This window comes from Protopterus annectens, chromosome 1.part2 (assembly GCF_019279795.1).
Source record: "Protopterus annectens isolate FY-2018-M chromosome 1.part2, PAN1.0, whole genome shotgun sequence".
Lineage (NCBI taxonomy): Eukaryota > Metazoa > Chordata > Ceratodontiformes > Protopteridae > Protopterus > Protopterus annectens.
The window spans coordinates 974369034-974393427 of NC_056727.1; the positions used below are offsets into that span (position 1 = coordinate 974369034).

Sequence of the window (24394 nt, forward strand, 5' to 3'; positions counted from 1 at the left end):
TTCTTCCCACAATATTGACTTCCCTGGACCCCTGTCTAGCAGAGTGACTGACGTGATCCCAGGGGTGAATTTACTATCTCCCATCCAATCATCAAGGTTCCTTTTGAAGAGGGCCAAGGAGGCACTCTGCTTGACATGTATGGGCAGTCTATTCCAGAGTATGCGGAGTCTCTGGGTCAGGAACCTATCCCGACAGCATGTTTTGTTCATTGTGATGACAAGGTTTAAATCCCCGGAGCATGTGGCTCTGAGGGATTGGGATTTCTTTAAGTGAAGCATGTCAACAGCACAGGATTTGACATGGCCTTGTATGTTAAGCAGAGATTGCCTCTGAGTAGACAATATGCCACAGAGTATAGCTGGAGTTTTTTTAGATGGTCAGCATGGGGTATCTGCTTTAGGCCTGTGATTCTTTTAGTGAGGTATTTCTGTGGCCTTTCCAGCTGTTGCAGATGTCTTGTGAGGTACATACCAAAAGGGGTGTTGTACTCTATAATGGGTCTAATGAGGGATGAGTACAGTGGGACAATGACCTCCTTTTTCTGGATGAAAAGCCCTTAGTGATGAGGTGTGCCACATAGAAGGATTTGACTGTTGTGGCGATGTGGTTATCGAAGGTGAGACCACTGTCTACCTGTGTCCCCAAGTCTCTCATCACACTTTCGGTGTTTAGTGTCCTACCACCTATGTGGTAACTCAGGTCTATATCACAAAATCGAACTTCCAAAATGTCGAACACCATAAGTTCGAACTTGGAAGATAGAATTCGGACAACATTGAACCTTCAAAACAGTGAATTTTTTCCCAGGGAAAAAATTTGCTGTTCCAAAAAATACACACATAACACAATCACACCAAACACCTTCAAAACCTACACTAAACCTAACATACACCACTATCTATGCACTACCCTTAACCCAGCCCTAACCCTAAAGTCCGTCACTACCGCACACTTACCTGACCAGTGCCCTAACCCTAAAGTCCGTCACTATCGCTTACTTACCTGACCCAGTCCCTAACCCTAAAATTCGTCACTACCACATGCTTACCTGACCCGCAGCATAACCCTAAAGTCCGTCACTATCGCACACTTACCTGACCCGTGCCCTAACCCTAAAGTCCGTCAGTACCTGTTCGTACACTTACCTTGACCAGGTCCAAAAATGCCAAAGCCGCAGAACTGGCCAACCAAATTCTTTCCCTGGGAAAGAATTTGGGTTTCCGAGGCTTCGACATTCTCACCCTTCAAACTATTAAGTTCAGCCTTCCAGTATTTGGCTTTCTCAATGTTCGATTTTGCGATAGGAACCCAGTAATTCATGGGTACATGTTTTTTCCCAAAGAGGTTAACCACCAAGCATCTGTTTTCGAACTTAGGACTGAACCCTGAGGTATTCCATTTGTAACTTGTCTGGAGCTGGATTTGGAGTTGGCTACTTTTACAGTCTGGGTTCTGTCAGTAAGCCAGTTGGCAACCCATCAAGTGATGTAGGGATTTGTGCCCAGCTTAGTAAGTTTATCTATGATTCCAGAGTGGGGGATGGTGTCAAAGGCCTTGGCGAGGTCCAGATAGGCTGTGTGGACTGTCTTACCCTCGTCCACAGCTCTGGAGACTGATTTGAAGAAGTCAGTCAGGTTCAGGAGACAAGATTGGACCTTCATGAACCCAAACTGGGTGGGGTCCAGTGTTTGAAGGTTGCCAATGTCTTTGTTTATAAGTTCCATGATAATGCATTCCATGCCCTTGCAGATCAAGCTCATCAGACTGATGGGATGGTAGTTCTTGGGATCCAAGGTGGATCCCCCCTTGTAGAGTGGGATAACTGCAGCTGTGCGCCACTCAGTGGGCATGAAGCCTGAGGTGAGGCTATGATTAAACATAATACTTAGGTGAGGTGCCAGTTCATTTTGTAGTTCATGTAGTACACAGCCCAGGATGTCATCTGGTCCCATGGATGCTGTATTCCTCGCTTTGGAGAGTGTGGTTTCTATCTGTGTGGCCGTGATTACCAGAATTTGGCAATCTTTTGGTATTGAGATGGGCCCTTTAGAGGGTGAAGTTGGCACTAAAACAATCTTCCAGGATATTGGCAATATCCTTGGGATCAGTATATTTAATGCCATTCTGTTGTAGCTCACAGCAGATCTGAGCATTGCCATTTAGATTCTTGACATAATAGAATGCCTTGTGGTTGTCTTTGTAATATTTAGCAATTTTATTTTCGTAACTAGCTTTGGAGGATTTTATGAGGGATCTCAGCTTCTTACTGAGGCTGGTAAGAGAGTTTTTGCATCCTGGAATTTTCCTCTTTTCTGCAACAATTTCTTCCTTCTGTTGTATAGTTTATTTATGGCAGGGGACCACCAGATTGGCTTCCTTTTTTGGAAGAGAGCGTCTTGGTTCTATTTGGGATGGCACGATGCATGCATGAGTGGATGTGCTCATACAGTGCCTTAGTGTAGGATTCAGCAGTCAAACTTTCAGCTCCCGTCTGCATTGGTGTCATGAAGTTTGTCACTTCTGACTTGAGTAGCATGAAGTTGGCTTTGGAGCACCTATATGACACTGTTCAAGAGCAATGTGGATGAGTAGATGGGGCACTATAATTTCTTACTGGGGATAGAGCCCACAACCCTCCTGGACATGGGCAGTTATCAGTAAATGCAATCTTGGGTGTTGACTAGCATTTCTATGGTATTATATTGGGATGAAACAACTAGGCTTAAAATGACCTCCTTGTCGATAGGCTAGTGGTATCCTATGATCCTATGATCCTAAATCACAGTGGTAATGATTTCCAATGGAAAACAGTGATTACTAATGCTAAGTGAATTTCACCTTGACAATCTGTAATGGAGCCATTGTTTGGTGATATAATCTTTTATGTTAAATAGAAAATTAGTGAAAATGTTAATACGTTGCTCAATATATGGTTTCCCAACAGTGTATCTATCATGGGGATAGAAACAAATAATTTTGTAAAATCTGAGAAATGAAGGCTATCATAAGTATCATGACTTAAGTAAAATAAATATCATGACTTAAGTAAAATGGTTATTACATAAATTCAGAGCAAACAGCTGAAAAAGAATGGAAGAAATGTTTTAGTAATTAAAGACTAGCTCATATTTTTTGGCAGAAGTCAGTAGTTTGTGGTCACACACTTAGCACATGGCTCTGATGTTAGAATTCCATTTTATTGACTTATGGACGGAATCTTGCCAAGTGGGTTTTCTCAGACACTGCAAACACTTTTCTGAGAATGTTCAAAAGAGTATTTAGACGATCATTAATGGATATTTGCCTCAAATTAATGCTGTAAATGGTAATCTTATACTCTGATATGAACAGTCTGTGAGATTGGAATTCCATCCTATCTGTTTGATTGCAGCTCATCCAAACCTGGACTGGAGTGCACTGTTGTGCTTTTTTTTCACTTTTCCCCACAGATGTTCACTTGTGGAGTTGGTATACATAAACATGGAGTTTATGTAAGAGTGAAATTACCCCACATGGGGTGCAAAAGGTTTGCCCCCTGAAACAGTGTTTTTTTTTCTTTTTGTGCCAGTATTTTCATGTTAAACTTTTTGATGTCTGAAAATCAGTGAACTATATCTTGCTGCATATGTTGTGTCTTTCAGCTTTTCCTGGTTAGGGGTCACCACAGCGGAACTCCGGTCTGCTAATGATTGGTAGTTGAATTTTACGTGCCGAGTTACCAGCCCTGACGCACAACCTTCAACGAAGATACGCCCAGTCATGCATGTCTCCACGTAGAAGACGCTGTAGCTGAGTATCGAACTGGACAGCGTCTTACTGTGAGGCGACAACGCTACCACAGCACCACCACCACGGTATTATTATCTTACTGCATATAATGTATGGAAAAGCATTTTGTGTCAGACAAACTATCATTGCATTCCTCGTGTAGGAGATGTACCCGCAAACATACTCCTGCTGCATAACAGAATCAACTCTGAGATCACCATTACTCTGAGAAATGCAAATGCATGCCTTTTGTCATAGAAATAATGAAACTTGGGGATGAAAAAACAACATTTCCAAAACACCGTGATGGAATTTCTCGCTTTTTTAATTTCTGGAAATGTTTTGGGTTTCAAATACTGTGATGGGAAAGGGCCCCATTCATAAGTCAGGGTATGATTAGAGATCATGAAATTAGTATTCTTCATTCTTTGATGTTAGTAGTGCTCTTCTCAGGACTGACAATGTGCCCAGAATTGCCTCCTACTGGATTTTATGAGGTTATACGAACTGGTGGCGTATTTCTGTATGATTGAAAATTCTTTTTTATTGTTCCTATTTCTCCTGCTGTTATTGAACCGTTTGGGTATCTTTCTCCCACAGTGCTCTCAGTTCTGTTTGCAAAGTCTAATATTTTATGACTTTGTGTCTCTCAGTATGTAAGACACTATAATTCTCGACTGCAGCAATTTCAAATTTATATTGATAAAGAAAAATACATACATACACGATTAAAAGATTAACGTTATTTTTGGACTACTATATCTGGGTTTCTTGCACCTCTTTTCTCAGCTGTTGGTATTGGGTAATCGCATGTGATTTGAATGTCATCGTTGTTGATAATGCTTTGTGGCTCATGTTTCCAGTGCTTCACAGCTGTTCTATATTGTATTGTTTGCATTCTCTCCAATGCATCTGTCTTGTCAGAGTATTGTGCCTTTCAGTATAGAGACCCTCAGCCATGAGTGTAGCACACCCAATAATGAGATGTGCAGCTGTTTTCAGTTTTGTTTTACAGAACCTCCATTTGCCTGTTTCTCCTACTTTTTTAATAGACTTTTTATACCAATGTGTACGTAGTTCACTATCGTGATCCGTATTATTAGCTTGTCTTCTTTCAGATTAAAGTGTCCTCTCCTTAACCATTCCTTTCTTAGCCAACATGTGGTTCTTTTAGGAGTTTTCTATGCTTCACTGTTTGTTGGTTTTTCAATTTTCTTTCCTTTTCTTCCTGTCTTTCTCTTTATATTGTTTCTTTTGTTTTTAGAAATTTCATTTGCTGATTCTTGTCTAATTACTGTTTTATTTCCATTCTCAGTCCTTTCAGAAATGTTTCTGCTAAACTGAGCAACAATGTCATCTTGGACTGCTTCGCTTCATTCTTTAGAACTTTCACTTTGTTGGATGTGATGAGATTAGTAAATATGTATGAGGTGCCATGAGTGCAGGTCTCTCTCTCTCTCTCTCTCAATACACACACACACACACACACACACACACACACACACACACACACACATATATATATATATATATATATATATATATATATATATATATATATATATATATATGTGCACAATATGTATGGTTTACCATCAAAATGCCAATTGTGCTTCACATTTTATTCACATCATCAAAGTGTCCAAATGCCAAAAAAATGAATGTCGACATTTCCGACTGCTCCATACCTAAAAACAATTGTGCTAACATGGGTCAAGAAGGGGGCAAGACTGTATGGTTCAGAATATCAGTGTTCGGCTTTTTCAGTATTCGGAGTTCGGACTTTGCATAAGTGGATGCGACGATGTTTCATTCAACATTTTGATGGTAAATCTATATATATATATTTATTATAGTTAGTTTCAAGAAGGTCCATACCCTTGATATGTACTGTTCTTATATATCATTTGATAAGCACAAAACATTTTTCTTCTTTTCTTCTCCAGCTGATTCAGTGCTGTTTGGGGCCAGTCAATCACACCAAAGCTGTAAGCTAGAACAGAAACAGGAACAGCCAATTAATGTAAAGCTTGGACTTTATTCCTGTTTGTCAAGGCAATCTTCAATATTAGATTTAGTCTTCTGAAATGTTCCTTACTAAGCTTTGTTCTCATTTGTTCATGTTTTACTTCCGATCTTTCATTCATTTATTCCGAAATATTTATACACTCCCTCATCTTCAAGTTCCTGCATATCCTGTCCCAGGTTTATATTTTTTGGTGCTGCAGCTTTCTTGCTGTAAATGTTGCGTTTGTACATTTATTAAGTCCAAATGCCATTCTTATATCATCTGAGAAACTTTTAGCTTTTTGTAGATGTCTTTTCAGATCCATATCTGATGAACTATATAATTTGAAATCACCCACCAAAAGTACAGTAGATGTCTTTAAACAGGGCTGATTTCTAGGAGTTAAGCTGCAACTGTAGCCTAATCTATTAAGTAAACAGTGAAATATGTTAATGACAAGCAAAACACCACAATGGCAAAGAATCACCCTGGAAAAGCCCTTCTGAATCAGGACTGGGCTTTGGTCAACTAGTGCCCTAGGGGAAAAGGCCTCCACAGTACCCCCCCACAGCACTTGGTGCCCCCATCCTGGCATACTTACACCACCCAGATTACTGGAAGAGTGCCTCTGCTACAGTGGCGCCCTAGGTAGCAGCCTACTTGGCCTATGCCTATGCTCTGAATTTTTATCCCTGGGATAATAATTTCCCCTTTGTCATAGCTTAGCTGCATAGTGATTTGCCACTGCTTCACAGTCACTGCAATATAATTGATCAATGTAGTGTGTATGTCCTACATCCGTAAATATTGCATTATCCATAACTGTGGGATACTGTTGAATGCTTATTTGTAATCTTCCCTGTTTTACAGCTCTCTGTTATGGCTTTGTTTAACAACAGATGTGCCTTTGTTCCTTTTGACTTATTTGTATTACATTTTTGATCTAGTACCATGACTATTTTTTCTAGATGGTTATAAACTCTGTCTGCATCAATTCCAGTATATAATACTATATACTAATAAGTATATATAATTGATATATCTTTGGGATGCAAGTTATTGGTCTCTTGTTCTTAGGATGGCTTGCAGGTTCAGGATGTGCATATAAGTAATTTGCACTCATGGCTGAATCTTAGTGTAAATACATTAATAACTTTAGCCAGAAGTTAGGACCTGGGGTTTTCCATTTAGGAGCTTTTCTTACTTTTACGTCAATTTCTCTGGCTGCTACTTCATCTAGTTTCATATCATCTGCATTAGAGCTACTTACTGTTTCTTTTAATTCTTCCATCCATTCCCATCTTTGTTCTCTTCAACAACATTGTCTTAAATGTTTCTCCAAAATGTAACTATTTCTTCTTTTTTTGCTGGTGTTTCCCTTGCTTTTGCTTTGTTTCCCAGTTATCTGTAAAGCATTATTGTGTTATCAGTGAATTGCTTATTTTGTAGTTTTCCTATATATTTATGCACGCCTTCTTTGTTTTTCTGCTTATGCTGGTATTTTTAGTTTATTATTGGAAATGGTGCATGATAAATCCTGGTCTGTTCTGATACCATGTATTGCTTTTACCACATCTATCTTTCTAAGCATTTTTGACGATTTGTTCCCCTTTCTGTTTTCTTCTAACAGAGATACTTGTGTTAATCGATACTTCCAAAGTGGCAGTCTGCTTGTTCCCCTCCTTTATTTGTTATTACCTCCTTTCCTTTACTCTTTTTGTGGTAATACTTTATTTGTTATTACCTCCTTTCCTTTACTCTTTTTTTGGTAATACTTTATTTGTTATTACCTCCTTTCCTTTACTCTTTTTGTGGTAATACTTTATTTGTTATTACCTCCTTTCCTTTACTCTTTTTGTGGTAATACTTTATTTGTTATTACCTCCTTTCCTTTACTCTTTTTGTGGTAATACTTTATTTGTTATTACCTCCTTTCCTTTACTCTTTTTGTGGTAATACTTTATTTATTACCTCCTTTCCTTTACTCTTTTTGTGGTAATACTTTATTTGTTATTACCTCCTTTCCTTTACTCTTTTTGTGGTAATACTTTATTTGTTATTATCTTAGCTGTAAATAATACATCCCATTTACTTCTGTTATATCACACAAATTTCTCTAATAGACCTGATTACTGTGTTCATCTGTTTTACCAGTCTTCTAACATTTTGGGTCTAATTTAGTTGTTGTAATGTATTTCTTTAATCTTACTTAATATGTCTATCCATCTCTATTAAATCAAGCAGGTCTTCTCCCAGATTACTTTCTTCTGGACTGAGAACATCTTCTTTACCCTCTGTTTTCTGCTATTTCCCTTAATTTACATTTCTAAGTGGACTTTCATGTGAGTCTTCTACAGAAAGTTTTAGAATATTGTCCTTTGGCATATCTTCTTCAGATGCATTTTGCTTCATCTGAGGCCCCATTGGCCCATCATATTGCAATATTAATATTACCTGTGTCAGAGTTGCCACTGTTTCCTGCTTTTTCAATTGCTGTGCAATTCTACCCAGACTTTTGAGGGAGTCTCCTTCCGAAGGCTCCTGAACATCGGCCCATGGTAAATCTTCTTCAGATGTATCCTGCTTTCATTGTTGCTCCTCTGTCTGGGGGCTCTTTGATCCATTATAGTATGACACCACCTGTGCTGGAGTTCCACACTAAATCCTCCACTTCAGAGAAGGTCTATCACTTCATTTTCTATTTGTTTAATTTCTACCTCACTAATCTTATTTTTTTGCATCCCCCCTTTGTGATGTTATTTTTTGTATTGTGAAATTCACCATATTTGGATGTATTTACCTATATTTCTCTTCAAATATCTTTGGAGATGCATGTTTTTGTGTTGATTAGTTTGTCTTTCTTTTCTGCATAAATATCACACCATATCAGATTGCTTTTTTCTTTCCCATGTCAGTGTTTTTTTTTATTCCTTTCAATAACCTCAGTTTTATTTTACAGTTTGCCTTTTCCCCCTTTCTCTATTGTTTCTGTTCAGAGGTGGGCCAATGTTTCTTCACTCAGATAATGTTTTCCCTAAGCTGTTGCATTAGGGACCTTCAATTATTATCTGTAGCATTTAACAGTTTTCTTGTGCAAATATTTTTATTTCCTCTAATTTGTCTTTTACTGTTGCCATGTTTCCTCTGTTTGGAAATTCTGTTTTTTTTTTCTGTGTAATAGTAACAATGCATAATTTCTTTATTCTATCCTCAACACTCTACTTTATTGCCTCATTGCCTTTTGCTTGGGCTGTCAGATGTTGTGCTTTTTGTGGACTACAGCATCCTTCTTCCATAGTGGGCACCCTTTCCCCGAACGTGGCCTAACCCTGTGGTAGGAATGTTTCTATGTCCTGAGGATTCTCTTTTTTCCATTCCTGGCACTAGTTTGTACAACAGGAGCGTGCACCTTATCTTGGGACCTGTGCACCCAGTCATTTTTACTTTTTGACCTACCTGTCTCCATGATGCATAAAATATGGTCTATAGATCACTGACGTCTTGGTGAGATTTTGTAAAAACCAGTGTCCGCCACATGGAAGTACTCACAAAGACGTGAGGGTGAAATCAGTTTCAGCAATATTTACTCTTCTTCTCTTCCTGATTCCATCTCTTCCATTTGGTGCAGCTGCATGTTGAAAAAGTGATTTAACCCTGTTACTGTATTTCTTAATGGTGGCACAGTGACACAACAGTTGATGTTATTAGCTCATACCACTTGGTTATCCCTCAGATAGAATGCCTTCTGTGTAGAATCTGCATGTCCTCCCTGTGTTGTTGGGTCTATATCACATTGTCAAATGTTTCTTACATCGAATACCTAATCATTGAACCCGAATCATCGAAATCAGTGAACAACCTGTTCATTGAAGGAGAATTCATCGAAATGTTTTAGTTGGCCAACACCATGAAAGGTAAACTTTTTTTAGGTTTTTATGGGGTGGGGGGTTACCCTTCTGCACTCCCTTGCCTAGAGATAGTGAATGTATAATTCTGTCTGCTGCAGAGGTAATATGTTTTGAGATACCTGAAAGCTTTTTTGGCTTGATTTTACAAGGATGTGTATTGGTTGTGATTGTTCTGGATTGTGTTGCTTCCCATGTTTCCATGCATTGTCTCATTTTTAAGTACATTTCAAAGTTCCTAGGTCATCCATGGTAAGATGAGGCTTTATGTAGGTAAATTGAGTGTGTATCTGGTTTTGTATGCTTGTAAGAGTATTGTTTAGACAGGCTGTAGTATCAGTAATACCATCTAATATGAGGTAGAAAATTCACCACTTTATTGAGTTCATGGTGCTAACAGCATTTTGTATGTTTGTTTTAGTGAGTGATTTTGCAAATGGTATAGAATGGGGGAGAGGTCTAGGCTTATTAGAGAGTACTTAAAGTGGGTGGCACAGAGATCACTGATATTGAAGGATTGTCCAATGTAATGCATCAGAAATACTTGAAGTACAGTTATCACTGGACAAAATTGCAGTCCATGTTGTAGCCTGCTACAGATTCCCCAAAATGTCCCAAGACTCCCACTCTGCATTCCTGGACACTCTTGAAGACATCAAGGTCCAGTCTAATACCCTTATTTTGGGTGACTTTAACTACCCCTCCATTAGTTGGAACAACTACTCCTGCTCCAATTCTTTTGCCTAACGTTTCCTGGAATTCATCAACTCCAATGTCTTGGTCCAATTCATCCTCACCCCCACTAGGGGAAACAACATTCTTGACAAACATGGGGGACTGCTGCTCTACTCCTTTGCTAAACCCCTCCATGGTCAGATCCGACCACAAGTTAATCACTATTGATATCCAAATCCAGCTCCCACACCCGAAAAAGGAAACCACTGTGAAAAACTTCTCCAAAGCTAATTTTGAGCTTCTAAGGACATAAGTGGCAAGCTTCACGTCATCCATAGAAATGGGGAATGGGAGTATGGCTGCTGAATCATACACCAAGGCACTGTATGAGCACTTAAACAGTTGCATAGACAGGGCCCTACCAAACAGAACCAAGACGTTCTCCTCTAAAAAAAGGAAGCCAAATCTGGTGGATCCCTGCCATTAACAAACTCTACAACAGAAGGAAAAAACTGTTGCAGAAAAGGGTAAAGTCTGATGACTGGAAAAAGTCCCTTGGAAAACTCAGTAAGAAACTGAGATCCCTCATCAAATCCACCAAAGCTAGTTATGAAAGCAAAATTGCTACAGATACTAAGGACAACCACAAGGCTTTTTTAGTTATGTCCAGAGTCTGCATAATAATAGGCAGATTTGCTTGGAGCTATAGCACAATGACACCACTTATACTGAACCAATTGACATTGCCAATATCTTGGCAGATAGGTTTAGTGCAAACTTTACTCTCCCCTCACCTTGAAAGGGCCCATCCACATACTTGAGGAATACCATCTCCCTATTATTACGACTGCACAAGTAGAAACTGCACTGACCAAAGATAAGAATACAGCTTCCGTGAGACTAGATAATCTACTGGGTTGTTTACTACATGATCTACAAAAAGAACTGGCACCATACCTGAGTGCCCCGTTCAACTACAGCCTCAGTTCTGGCTTTGTCCCCACTGAATGGCACACTGCTACAGTCATCCCACTCCACAAAGGGGGTGGGACTACTGACCCTGGGAACTACCGCCCCATTAGCTTGACGAGCCTGATCTGTAAGGCTATGGAACGTATTATTATGGATCATATAAATAAGGATATAGGGAACCTTCAAACCCTAGACCCCACACAGTTTAGGTTTGTGAAAGGCAGATCATGTCTGCTCAGTCTGATAGACTTCTTCGAAGCTGTCACCAGAGTGGTGGATGAAGGCAAAGCTGTCCAACCAGCCTACCTCGATCTAGCTAAAGCCTTTGACACCATCCCACAGTCTGGAATCATTAATAGGTTCACTAATCTGGGCATTAACCCATACATTACTAGATGGGCTGCCAACTGGCTCATGGACAGAATACACACGGTGAAAGTAGCTGACTCCAAATCTGACTACTGGGCAGTTACAAGTGGAATCCCACAGGGAACGGTTCTGGGTCCTCTCCTGTTTGGTATCTACTTCTCTGAAGTTCAAGCCAACACCAAGGGACTCTGGTTAACCAAATTTGTGGATGACTGCAAACTGGGAACTATTATTGATTCTCAAGCTGATGTGGACATCCTACAGAAAGACCTAACAGAAAAAAAACGACTGGTGCTAAAACCATGGGCTTAGGCCGAACACCAAAAAATGCATAGTCATTCCCTTCGGGAAAAACACGGTGCCCACAAACTACCAGATCGAAGGGAACCCACTTAACTCTGAAGGTGTTATAAGGGATCTAGGGACACAGGTAGATACCAATCTCTCCTTCGACAACCACATCAGCACTGTTCCTTCTACATGGCACATCTTACCTCAAAAGGTTTCTCATCCAGGAAAAAATAAGTCATTATCCCTCTCTACTCGTCCCTCATCAGACCTATTATAGAGTACAATGCCCCATTTGGCATGTACCTCACTAGACACCTCCAACAACTGGAATGGCCACAGAAGTTCCTCACTAAGAGGATCTTAGGACTTAAACATGTGCCTTATGCAGACAGACTTAAAAAACGTAAACTTCACTCCATCTTATATCACCTACTTAGAGGCGATCTCTGCTTGACATACAGAGCCATGTCTGACTCAGTTTTACTATACATGCTTCATCTGAAAAAACCCCAATCCCTCCATGCTACTCATTCCAAAGGCCTCAACCTTATCACCACATTAAACAGAACGTGCTGGAGGGACAGGTTCCTAACCCAGAGACTTCCAATATGTTGTAATAAACTCCACATTCACATCAAGAAGCGCACCTCACTGGCCCTCTTCAAGAGAAATCTTGATGAGTGGATGGGAAATAGGAAATTCAACCCAGGGATCACTTCAATCGCATTGCTAGATAGGGGCATAGGGAACTAACATCTGCTAAGCCAGATGACTGGGAACACTATTGGGCTAGGCTTGCAGTGACTCCAGGGCCGTTAGCCTAGTACTTATCTATGAACCTATGAAACTATTAAAGAATGTACCTTGTTTAGCTGGATCGTAATTAAGATACCCAGAAGTATGTTGTTTGCTAGAATATTTGGCATGGTTGGCTCATGAATAAAATGACTTCATCTTAGGTGAGAGAAGAAGCTATCAGGGTGTGAATAGATGGGCCAAAGACGTTGGTGATGAAATCACCTAGGATTAGCACATGATTTTCGTCTTAGGCCAAATGAGAGAAAGAGAGAAAGTTTGTATTTGATTGGTGAATGCTGAGTAGAGGACAGATTGGGAGAGTTAATTTAACAAACACAATAATTACTATTACATTTTTAGAAAGACAATAGCCAGTAGTATCCAGTTGGGGCTCAAATCATCTACGGTAGATGAGTTGACCATAATCTGATAGTCAAATAAGATTTTAGCTGCTAGCATACAGCAATTGCCAATATGAATACCTAAGCTGTTCATTCTTATGGTGTTGTACTGTGGGAGGTGAGCATGAAGGGAGGTAGAACATGGTTTCAGCCAGATTTCTTAAGAGTACACATATATCTAGTTTTTTATGACAAACAGATAAACATTTGGTTAGTATTATTATTTGCTCCAGTGCAGCTTAACAGTGCAATGTTTAGCCCTTAGGTGGGCATGGGGGAGTTTGACAGATTCTGTGTTTGTGTAAGGGAATATTAGGTTCAACGTTGCTATGAATGTCACCTGAGAGAAGGATGAGTGTAAATTGGTGGTGGTGACTGTATTGTTTAAGCTTGCTGGTTGATAAAAGGTTAATTAATTAGGCACATTGTTTTGTCTTAAAGGAAGGTGATTAAAGGTAAGGTAAATTAAACGGAATTATGGAATATGGTTTCACTGTTTGAATCTTTGGAAAGTTTGCAGTTTTGTTAAGGGTAATGTAATTGTGTGGTTTGATTACATGGTGTTTGATTGGAAGGAAGAAGTTTTGAACAATATGGATAAAATATCTAGTGAGAATATTTTCAACTTGCTGATGTACTTACCCAGCGGGATTTGTGGATGGGGTGTGTTCTGTTTACTATGTATCAAGACTGTAATAGAATTATGAATTAGCAGGGATAGATTTGCATTGCAGTGCAGGGAAATTAGAATATCACTGTAGCTGTTTGATTGAACTGGCAAAGTAAGGGTATGAATTTAATGGTATAAATAAGACTAGTCATGTCCTAAGGAGTGGCTGATGTCTTTTAGGTGAATGAACTGGGAGACTAGTACTATGATTTTCATGATATGTTTATGAATAGTTATGTAATCATGTGTGTCTTTAAGTTGGAGTCATGAATGGTGTGTATGTGTATGTGGATATGTGATTGTGAATATAGTTGTGGCTAAGGTGGGTGGGGAATGGTGGTGTGTCAGAGCAAAGCAACTCACACCTCCCATACTAGGGGATGTCAGTCAGTCTGCACATGTGCAGTCCAGCAGACATCTGGGGAGCTCAGCAGTTTTAATGAAAAGGAAAGCAGAGGAAGGAGAAGAACTGCAGGCTAGCCAGCAAAGGTAATGTGACTAACAAAATCAAGGTGCACTTCAGGAAGGAATTAATCACATGTAGCTGCAGATAAGAGACTGACTGGGAAATATCAATAGAGACTAGAAGCTACAGATGGTGGTCAGCAAAGCCTGTATGGAGGGTGGGGAGACATGTAATTCAGCTGAGTGAGACAGAAGGGATGCATTACAGGGATGGATCTGGCTATGAAGCTCTTGAGTAGAAACTCTAAAGAGATGGCCATAACCCTTATTAGCAGAAGTTTCCATTAGCTATAGACAGTGCAACTTAGCTACAAAAACAGGTCAGTGCAGCAGAGGGGTACACCTCATGCATGCATGTAGTCAAATAGGGGATCCAAGTGTAAAATTCTGAAATCTAGCCATACTGAGGCACAAGAAGTGCTGTGGCTGTGCAGCCAAATTGTGGGGAGGGGTTTTCAGCCACCACTATCAAGTGATGTTCTACTTGCTGGTTGCCAAGCTGTAAGAAAGTAATAGGAAGAGATTCAAGTAGTTTGGAAATAGCGAGCCAATAGGGAGGTGAAAAGGAGGTGAGGAGAACTTACACACATGCATACAGAATGCAGGTGAGCAGCTCAATGCAACAAATGGTAAAGTCCTGACCAAAAAATAAAAATATGACTTAGGTATAACTCACACCTCTCAAATGTTCAGATTTTTGCAGAATGTCCAGATTTCTGCCTCATATTTTTGGCCTGTTTCTCATAAAATTTTGGTTTTCTGGCAAATCACTAAGGACTAAAGTCAGAAAATAATGATAGACATTTGAGTTTCAAACTTCATATCCTCCAGAAAGTCCTGCTAAAGCAACAGCTGTTATTCTATTAACTTGAAAGTTTGTAAGAGCAATATTTAGAAAAATGTTCCCGTTTTTGGGCCTTTGCCCCCCCCCCATTATTTGTGGCTTTTTCCAGATATTTTGCTCTATGAGGTTGAGAGGTATGGTAAAACTGTACAACAAAATACTAACCAGTGCATGAGTACCTTATATTGCTTATACATATGCACACTGTCTGGGCAATTATGATTAGTATGTATAAGCTGTACAGACTGGACCAAAAGCAGCAGTATAAACAAAGATTTGAACGTACCTGCGCCAAGACAGCAAAACATGGTGCAGCTTGAGCAGCATCTCTAGAGTGCAGTGATACTGAAGCACCGGTTATATAAACTGTAATGGTGACCACTGTGTAAAACAGTAGATACGACTATATAAGTAAGTGATAGCACTTCACAATATAAGAAAAATGTCAAAAAATATGTAGGAGCTAAGTTAACAACATAAGAGTTGCATGGCTACAACGGAAGCATCATTCCTCAGTTGTTACTGTCTGCTAGCTATCGTGCCAGCTTCGGCATGGATAGATGAAAAATGTTAAACTGGCAGGAAAAATCAATACTTGTTCACCAACATAGCTTATCCTTAATGGAGACATGCACCTGGAAACAATCATGAATGGAAGGATATGTGCCAAATGGAGAGATGAGAAGTGTGAGTGTGGGCTTGTTTTGTAAAATTAACAATGACTTGCAAACATTAACAAAAAGCTGCAGATAGCATACTTGCATGCTATGACAAGGAGCTTAGCAGATCAAAGCAAAGATGGAAGGAAAGGGATTTATTGCACGTCCCACATGTCACAATTGGTCAATCTGTGATTAAGGCAGTTAGAAAAGAAAAATTAAGCCCCCCAGAAATTCCGTGATCTCACCCCCAGCCCTTGATAACTAGAATCTGTCTCTTTCCTAAAAGGCAGGACACCTCGTCTTTTATATCCTAAGTACCAGGGTGGGAAGAAGTGGAGACTTGCATATAATACTGATAAATTTTTTTTCCGCAGCATTCTCTCCATATGAGAAGCGATCCAGGTTGCATATTCTCAATTACTTCACAATGTCTGAACATAGTGAACCCTGACAAGCTCATTTTTTTAAAGTAGCAATGCTCAGCTTTGTATCTGCCTCTTCACAGTATGGCATTGTCACTGATACATCTACATCCATGGTATGGAGGGGGAAAAGCTGTAGACTTTCCTTCAAGTGAGCTTTAATTCACAGTGGGAATAACAGTTAACCTGTAACTTCCTTATTCCTCAACAATGTCAGTTAATGTTTAATACTCGGGCCTTTCACACGCAGAAGGTCTGAAAAGTCCTGGCCTATTTTTGAGGAGACTGCCCATTTCCCTTATTTGATTGCCACACAACGTCAGGACAGATTGTCTGCATTGATAGTTCAGTGACAACATACTGGGCCAATAGACTTGCCACAAAATGTCAGTGACTTTTCTCCACTTTCCTCTGCCAAACATCCCAAATCTGCAGTTGCTTCACCACCAGGTGTTCATTGATTCCTTCAGGTAAATTCTTGTTGCCTTCTGGTATCCTGATCAGCCATCAGTTGCCCTACTTTATATAATTTTTTAAATTATTCATTTTCTCAGCTATGGCCCATTGCCTCTCTAAGGAGGTGAATGAGTGCAAACTTGTGCTGGATGAAGGAGTGTAGCAGGCAGACTATATACTAGTTGAATTGCTGTGGTCTTGTCTTTTTCTTGTTTTGTCCCTTTGCCTGCATGTAGAGTCATCTAGCTCCAGCCCCACTTTGATGCTGAACGTTAGTGGTAATCCACCACGCAGTTATAGTACTGCCCCCTTCATTGGATTTGTCAGATCACCTGCTGAAACCTCTCATTCTCTTCCAGAATAGGCAAGCCAGCAAATGTCTATTCTTTCTCATTCCCCCTCCCAGCTCCCCCATTATCTGAGCCACTAACTATTCTTGGGTCGTATGGCTCACAGGAGCCATCCCTCTATGCTATGGAGTCAGGGCCTTGCTGTGTTCTTGTTTCCATGTTTATAACTTCACTCTGCAATGTCTTTATACTTTATTAACTGAGGCAACAAGGGCTTACAATGTTGTTTGGAGTGTATAGATTTCAATCTCATTTTTCCAGTGCACATCAGTGTCAAAATCCAGGTCATGCTGTTGAGACATAGTCCTATGGGGAGACACGGCCAGGCCATTTGCAGCTTAATTTATCCATCAGTTTATCTTAGTTTGACATATAGGTCTGGAAGGTGGTTTGCCTCTTCATATCATCTTATCATCTGCAAAAAACAAGAGGCAGGGCAGTTTTTAATCTGTTTTTCCAACAAGTGACTCAGAGTTTTGGGCAGACCCAGAACCAGAAATCCAAAGTAATCTTAATGAATCACAGGGAAAAAAGTAAGGTCTCTGATGACTAGATGGCAGGAAATACAATTCACTTTCCCAATAGAGGGAGTGGGGAGGGGGAGGAAGGGGGGCTATACATTACAAATCTCTTAGTTTGATTTAGTTTGTAAGGAAATAATGAAATGACTGCAAAATTAATGTTTTATTGTATCAGGAAGTGAGCAGGGCACAAGATCCATAGCAGTCTGGACTGACAAAAGGAGGGGCATGCCAAACAAATCGAATAGAGTTATTTGACTGAGTAGCCAATGCTTTACATAGAAAGGGTGGCAGAGGGGGTTTATTTAGACTTCAGCAAGTCATTTCACATGGTACCCATAAATGGTTAGGGAATAAATTATTAGACAGAGTTTGAGTGGGTCCTGGATGATACCATGTCAGAACCATTGACTAGACAATAAGAATCAGAAAGTAATAGTAAATGGACCTCACTGAGATCAAAGGATGGAAGGCACTGGAGGACCACAGGGCATCAGAACTGCAGACATTTATTTTCATTGTCTTTATACGTAACCTCACAGCAAACCTGGAATGAAAGGTTTGATGACACTAAATTATGCAATAGAGGTGATGCAATAAAAGTTGTAGAAAGGATGAGAAGAGACTTGGAAAAACTGTAGCAATGGTCTAAAATATGGCAGCTTACATTCATCAGCAAAAGGTAACACAATCTATATGGAAATCAAAAACCCAGGAAAGGAGGGCTAAATAACAACAACAGTAGAGGAAAGGGGCTTGGTGGTAGTCTTACCAGATTAGTCAGTCACTCTTTAGTTTTGCTTTTATTTGTAAGATTAGTCAGTCATTCTTAGTCAATAAAGTGTCTTATTAAACTTGAGGAGTTGGAAAAAACAATACATGCAATCCTAAACAATATACAATACCCTGACAAATTAAAATTTCATAGTACGTCATTAGTTCATGCAGGCTTAGCTAAAAGGTAGATTTTGAACTATTTTTTTAACTGGTAGTTATCATTTTGTCAAATTCTGTATTCAGGATGACTCAAACAAAGAGACAGCTATAAAATTCATGCAGGCAGCTTCATCTACACTTACTTCCAACTACACAGGAAATACAGGGTATCAGGCAATGTGATGTGCACTCAGAAACACATAGAGGTGCCAACTTTTTTTAAAAAGCTATAAACACAAATTACGGTGGCCACTTTTAACCAATGAAGCATAGCTTTTCAAAGTATAACGGCCACGTAGAAAAGACCCTAGACCTAAATGAACTCTCATTGCAAAATGCTCACAACTTTTGTACTCCCCTTCAATATTCTATTTGCTCTCCTAGGGCCTTGCCTTAAGTCTAGGTTTATCTTAAAACAATATGTTATGTACATTGAGGTCTTTGGTAGGCTATTTTCATTTATATTTGTATACTTATAAATTAATTTGTAGCATTACAACTGAATATAACATCTTTGTCAAAAGACCAGCCCTATCCTGTATAAACATAGTGGTGCACAACATCCTGTACACTTTTCAATCCATTGAGTACAAGAAAAACTCAGCTCGTGAACCGTATGAATTAATTTCTGTTTCTGTTAAGGCATACTGCAAACGTTTTTAACTTAATTTTCAGACTCTTCTTTCCTTACTGCCGCCTAACTTCTAGTTTGTGCTACCTTACCATATCTGATTTGACACATTTTCAGTGGAGAGGTATATTCTTTTATGATGTTCTGCTTCTGAATACTTTTTTATTTGTTTGCAGAGCAGAAGTTGCTACAGAAAATTGTGATAATGGCGCAGAATCAATTGACAGCTGAAGAAAAATATGCTCTTCTCACTAGGAACCTCCAGGTAAGGCCCAGATTGTTTCTAGGAATTCATGTGGTGCAATATTACTTTGCATGCAGTACATCTGCTAGACTGAGATTAGTTCAGAGCATTGTAATTATGTTAATATTTGAAAGCATGTTTTTAGTGTGAGCCATAAAAAAGGCTGATGTAGAGCAGTGTGTATGATCTTCAGAAGCATGATACACATCCCATGTATTCCTAGCTAACCTCATCTACACTCCTTTGACTAATCTGATGACTTTCTTCCTAAATGGGCTTTACTGATGTGCACAAGACTTTAAGCAAGATCTCCATACTTAATAACTGTCTAGAATTTTGCAGAAGTAACAGATTTTTGCTCTCATATCTTTGGTTTGTTACTTATGACATTTATGGTTTCTGGCAAATTACTGAGAACTGTAGTTACTAAATAACGACAGACATACGTGACAATGTGAACAGTGGCTCTAAATGTTTATCACTGTTGAAGTGACACCCTGACCCCATATGCAAAAAAACTGGGAAGAAGGGGTTATGGATGCATGGACAGATAAATGGATGCTAATGCAAAGCCTGTTATTCTAGTGACTTTCTAAGTGTATAAAAGCAATACTGAAAATCTGTCTATGATTTTTGCCTTTGTACCCCTACCATTTGTCCAGAATTCTTGTGCTAAAAGGTTGTGAGATAAGCAGGCCTTTCTGTCATGTTTGAAAGTGAAACAGTTAGACAATAACATATGGGTGCTTTGATTCAATTTCTCCTGTACAATTCTAATGATTTTGACTAGTAGCCTGGGTACTGGAAGAGCCAGGATGGTAAGGATGGGAGTAAGTAGACAATGACATCTCACCCATCCTGGGGGGAGGGGGTAGTGGCTCCATTCAGCTGTGTGATGCCATGTAGGTGAAGGCCTGAAGGTAGTGAACAGAGACACACATTGGGAGCATTAGCTTGGTCTATCCAAACTGGTGATGGTAGGAAGCCCTCCACAATGTGTTTGTGGAAGCATGCACTTATTGGAGGTGGGCATAGCTTGACCTTCCATAGTGACACAGGTATTCATGTCATGCACCAGGAGATGGGATTAGTGCCAAAAGCAGGAAAACTGCAAGAATGATGGCTATGCAACTGGCTCTTAACTCTTAGGGAATACAAGGGCCAGGCATAGCTCTCACCCTGAGAAGGATGAACAAGCCAGTAGATGGCACTGAGCTGATGGCTGACAGGTAGTGGAAAGTAAAAAAAAAAAAATTTAATTTTTGCTTTATCTTAGCTATAGTTTTTTCACATTGTATTGTACAGTCATACTTACTTAGGGGGTGATAATCACACCGACAGCTGTCTGTCACTCAGTTTTTATGAAACCAAGCCCACTTCCTATAAATGTCCACATTTATATTTTTGCATTAAATCTCCCCCTAAAAACTCTCCACTGGGGGGAGGGGTGTCTAACTGGGACACTGGCCACCTGGGATCAAATAATGACCTAGGATGCTGCAGGGTAAACTAGGGCGATAGTCTTGAGCAGATGATGTCCAGCTTACCTATCTTAAGGAATGGCATTTCCTATGGCACTATGCCATTCTATAGCAGAGAGAGAGAGAAAGTGATATTAATGTCTCACAAGTATGTACATGCATTGAGAAGGAAGGCTGATAATAACATGTCAAGAGCAGGACAGCCCAAGAGCATGGGCTTGAGTAAAACAAAAGAAAAGCTCCTTGTCCATACCTAAGCCTTACATATTGCACTGTAGAGTATAGCATTCAACCTCTTACCTCTAGAAAACGGGAGAAATCCAGAAATATTCAGTAAAAATAACAGAAGCTTTTTAAAGTATTAGTATTATTAACTTGAGAAGCTGACAGAATAAGAGAATGTGAATTAAAGTGCATCTTCGGAAATAAATGAGGTCTGTAATGCTAATTAATGTTATTTATTTATTTTATTTTATTTTATTTATCTATTTGCAGTTTGTTTGCCAGGATAGTCCAATTGGGCCACAATGAGCTTGTTTTCAATGGAGTCCTGCGGAGAAAAGCTCCAGAAAAATACAAATACATAGTACACATTGCACATTTACATTACAGATTATCTCATAGGAATACAAAGTAAATATAATAAGAAAAGGTTAACAATGATAGAATACATCAGTATAGTTTGTAAAACAGCAATAAAAAAACACTTTTTTTTACACAAAAGTAGCAGCATAGGGTAACTGTTAAGTAGTTGGTCAAAAAGTTCAATAGAGCTGTGGAATTATAGGAGGCAGTAATGGTGTATTTAGTTCTAGGAGAGTATGAAGTGGTATTAGAAGGATTAGGTAGGATGGGAACAGGAGCACTTCCATTGTGAAGTTAGGTGGGAGTGCAGCAAGGTTTTAAATGAGGAGAGACTGCTGGTGATGTGGATACGAGATGGTAGAGAATTCCAGAGGCATGCAGGAAAGAAGGACATTAGGTGATTCCCAGATGGACGTGTGGGTTTGTGCAATTTAATTAGTTTTTGGGAATTAGATCTTAGAAGTCATGCTGATTCATACATTTCAAAGATAGTGGCAAGGAGGGACAAAGAGAGGGGTTGTAAATGAGTTTGTGTGCTTGGATGAGTTGGGTATAAGTGAGGAGGTTAGGTAGCTTAAGCCAGTTTAGTTGGTGAAGAGAATTACAATGGTGAAAAATGGCTCTGTGACCTGCTGCAAATTTTGATATCTTGTTATAGCAAGAGGAGAGTTTTGTTTTGAGGGAGGATTGCAGGTTGGTGAGGATAGATGCACCATATAAGAGGGATGGGATGAGATACGTATTGGCTAGTATGAGCCTAGTGGAAGGAGAGATATAACGATTATTGCGGTATAGCATACCAAGTTTTTTTTTATATTTACTTGTAAATGTTTGTCAAATTTTAGTTGATCATCTATGAGTACTCCTAGTAGTTTAGTGTCAGAGACTATTTCTAGGGGAGTATTATTTTTTTCTGGTTATTATAAATGAGTGTTTATCTAGGGAGGAGGTTTTGGAGGTGGTGAATAACATGTTTAGTTTTGGCTGCATTAAGAGCCAGATGGTTGTCTAGCATCCACTGCTCAGTACAGGAGAAGGCAGTTTGGGTAAACTTATTTAAAGTGGGGATAGAAGGGGAGGAGCAGATAATGGTAGAATCATCGGCATATTGGATGAGGCTGGAGTTTGGAATGGCTTAGTAGAAGTAGTTAATGAATATGTTGAATAGCAGGGGGCCTAAAATGGAACCTTTGGGGACACCTGTGGGAGTATTAAGGAAGGGTGAAGTGACTTTATATATTCTGAAGTGTGATCCATCACCTTTTGTCCTCAAATCACCAGTTTTAGAAGGGATTAGGGGGGAAGAGCAAAATTTCAAGAGAAAATCTGGGATGGCATTGAAAAATCAGGGGCAGTTTAGAGGTATGCTGTAGCGTAATCCATCAGTCACAAATCACTGATCAAGTTTTGTTAATTCAGAAAACAAACTTGCCCGATCTATAATCGTTAAGCTAATCCTTAAGCTTTGCCATCAACCCATACATTAAACAGCATTTGCCAAGGATTAAGCATATGTCACACGTTGTGTTACTAGATTTTTATCTTAACACATCTCTTTGCTTCCATCCATCATTTCCTTCTTGAGGGGTTTGTTCCATGCTTTCCAGTTTCCCTATATACTTTTTCTACTATACTGTGTTAAAAGCTTTTCTGAAGTCTGTGCATGCCAGTGCAGGGTGATATTTTTATCTAGTAACAGAAATATATCAACCTGGTTTGTCAAGGAATTTTATTTTGTGAAATCATTCTGCATTCTATCTCTTGGCATCTTGATATCCTACCAGTCTGTCCATCTGCACTTTCATTGCTTGCTTTACCTGACTCCTTTGTTACATCCCTTTTTGTGTGTTAGTTCAGTATCATTTCAGGCTGATCTGCACCATTTTAGAGTTTAGGCAGAGAATGCACAGTTCTGGAAATAGTCCATCATGGACTCTTGATAAACCCTAATTATATACAGTGGAAAGTTGTTTGGAACCTGTACCTCATGTTTCTTTAATTAATAGTTCCCCCATAACCTAGTATCTGAATATTTCATCATCTTTCAAACTTACTCCAACCTTTTTCACACCTCCTTCCTATGCTACGTTTGTGCCATTGTGCCTGTATGTCTAGGGCATAGAGGCAACCTGAGTTTGAGTGGAAGTTTAGATGAAATCTGTAACTCTAATTATTATGCTTATGAAGTGTAATCCAGCCAGATGGCACAGGCAGGGGATGATGGGTATGCATCCTGGGGATGAGGAAGGGGTTGCAGAGCCAGTAAACCCATATACCTTACACCATAAGGAGGGTTGTTAGTGGCTGTGATGAGACCTGGACACAAGCTTGCAGATCAGCAAGCCACCATGGATGACGGAAACTTCTTGATGGGCATGCAAGAGCATGCACATATGATAATTGGTATTGTGAACCACTGTGGTGATGCAGCTTATCCTCCCACCAAGTGGGTGAGGTTGGGCATATAAAAAACAGGGGTCTCATTGATAAAGTGGTGCTAAGATCGTAGTCCTCTGGTGTCTATCTGTGCATGTGATGGCCACTCTGGGCAAATTCTCATCCAAATATATCTGGAGGCTCCCACACATGGTGGGGTTCTTCCCACCACTAGGGAATGAATGTGCTGTAGTCTGTTTGGGGAATGCTTGATTGTCAGCAGGTGGAGGGGAGAAAAATGACACAGAAAAAATATTTTGCCATTTCTCCCCTTTTCAAAGACTGAAGTGAAAATCCAGGCAAAACTTCTTCTGCTTTTTTGCTTGCTTGTACTCCCTTCTTTAGCTTCTGACATTCTGATCCCAGGTCTTGCTCCTCTAACCTCCATTAGGTATTAGGACATACCTTTATGTCTTTTCTTGGTCAACTTCTTTATGTAATCAAAATCACAAACAGCTAAGGAAGAAATAAAATTGCAGGCATTTTGAAAAGGTATACAAACA

General features: G+C 39.6%; 1 protein-coding gene across 2 annotated transcripts in view; it reads left to right on the forward strand.

The window, feature by feature from the left end:
• Window positions 1-24394, forward strand: part of LOC122792485 (tyrosine--tRNA ligase, cytoplasmic-like) — a 212499-nt gene that overhangs the window by 6103 nt on the left and 182002 nt on the right. The window contains exon 2 of one of the 2 annotated variants that reach the window (XM_044060257.1): window positions 19322-19410. In XM_044060257.1, the coding sequence (XP_043916192.1) occupies window positions 19351-19410 (60 nt within the window). In that variant the 5' untranslated portion in view covers window positions 19322-19350. The remainder of the gene's footprint in view (window positions 1-19321; window positions 19411-24394) is intronic. The other variant, XM_044060258.1, reaches the window with a different exon arrangement.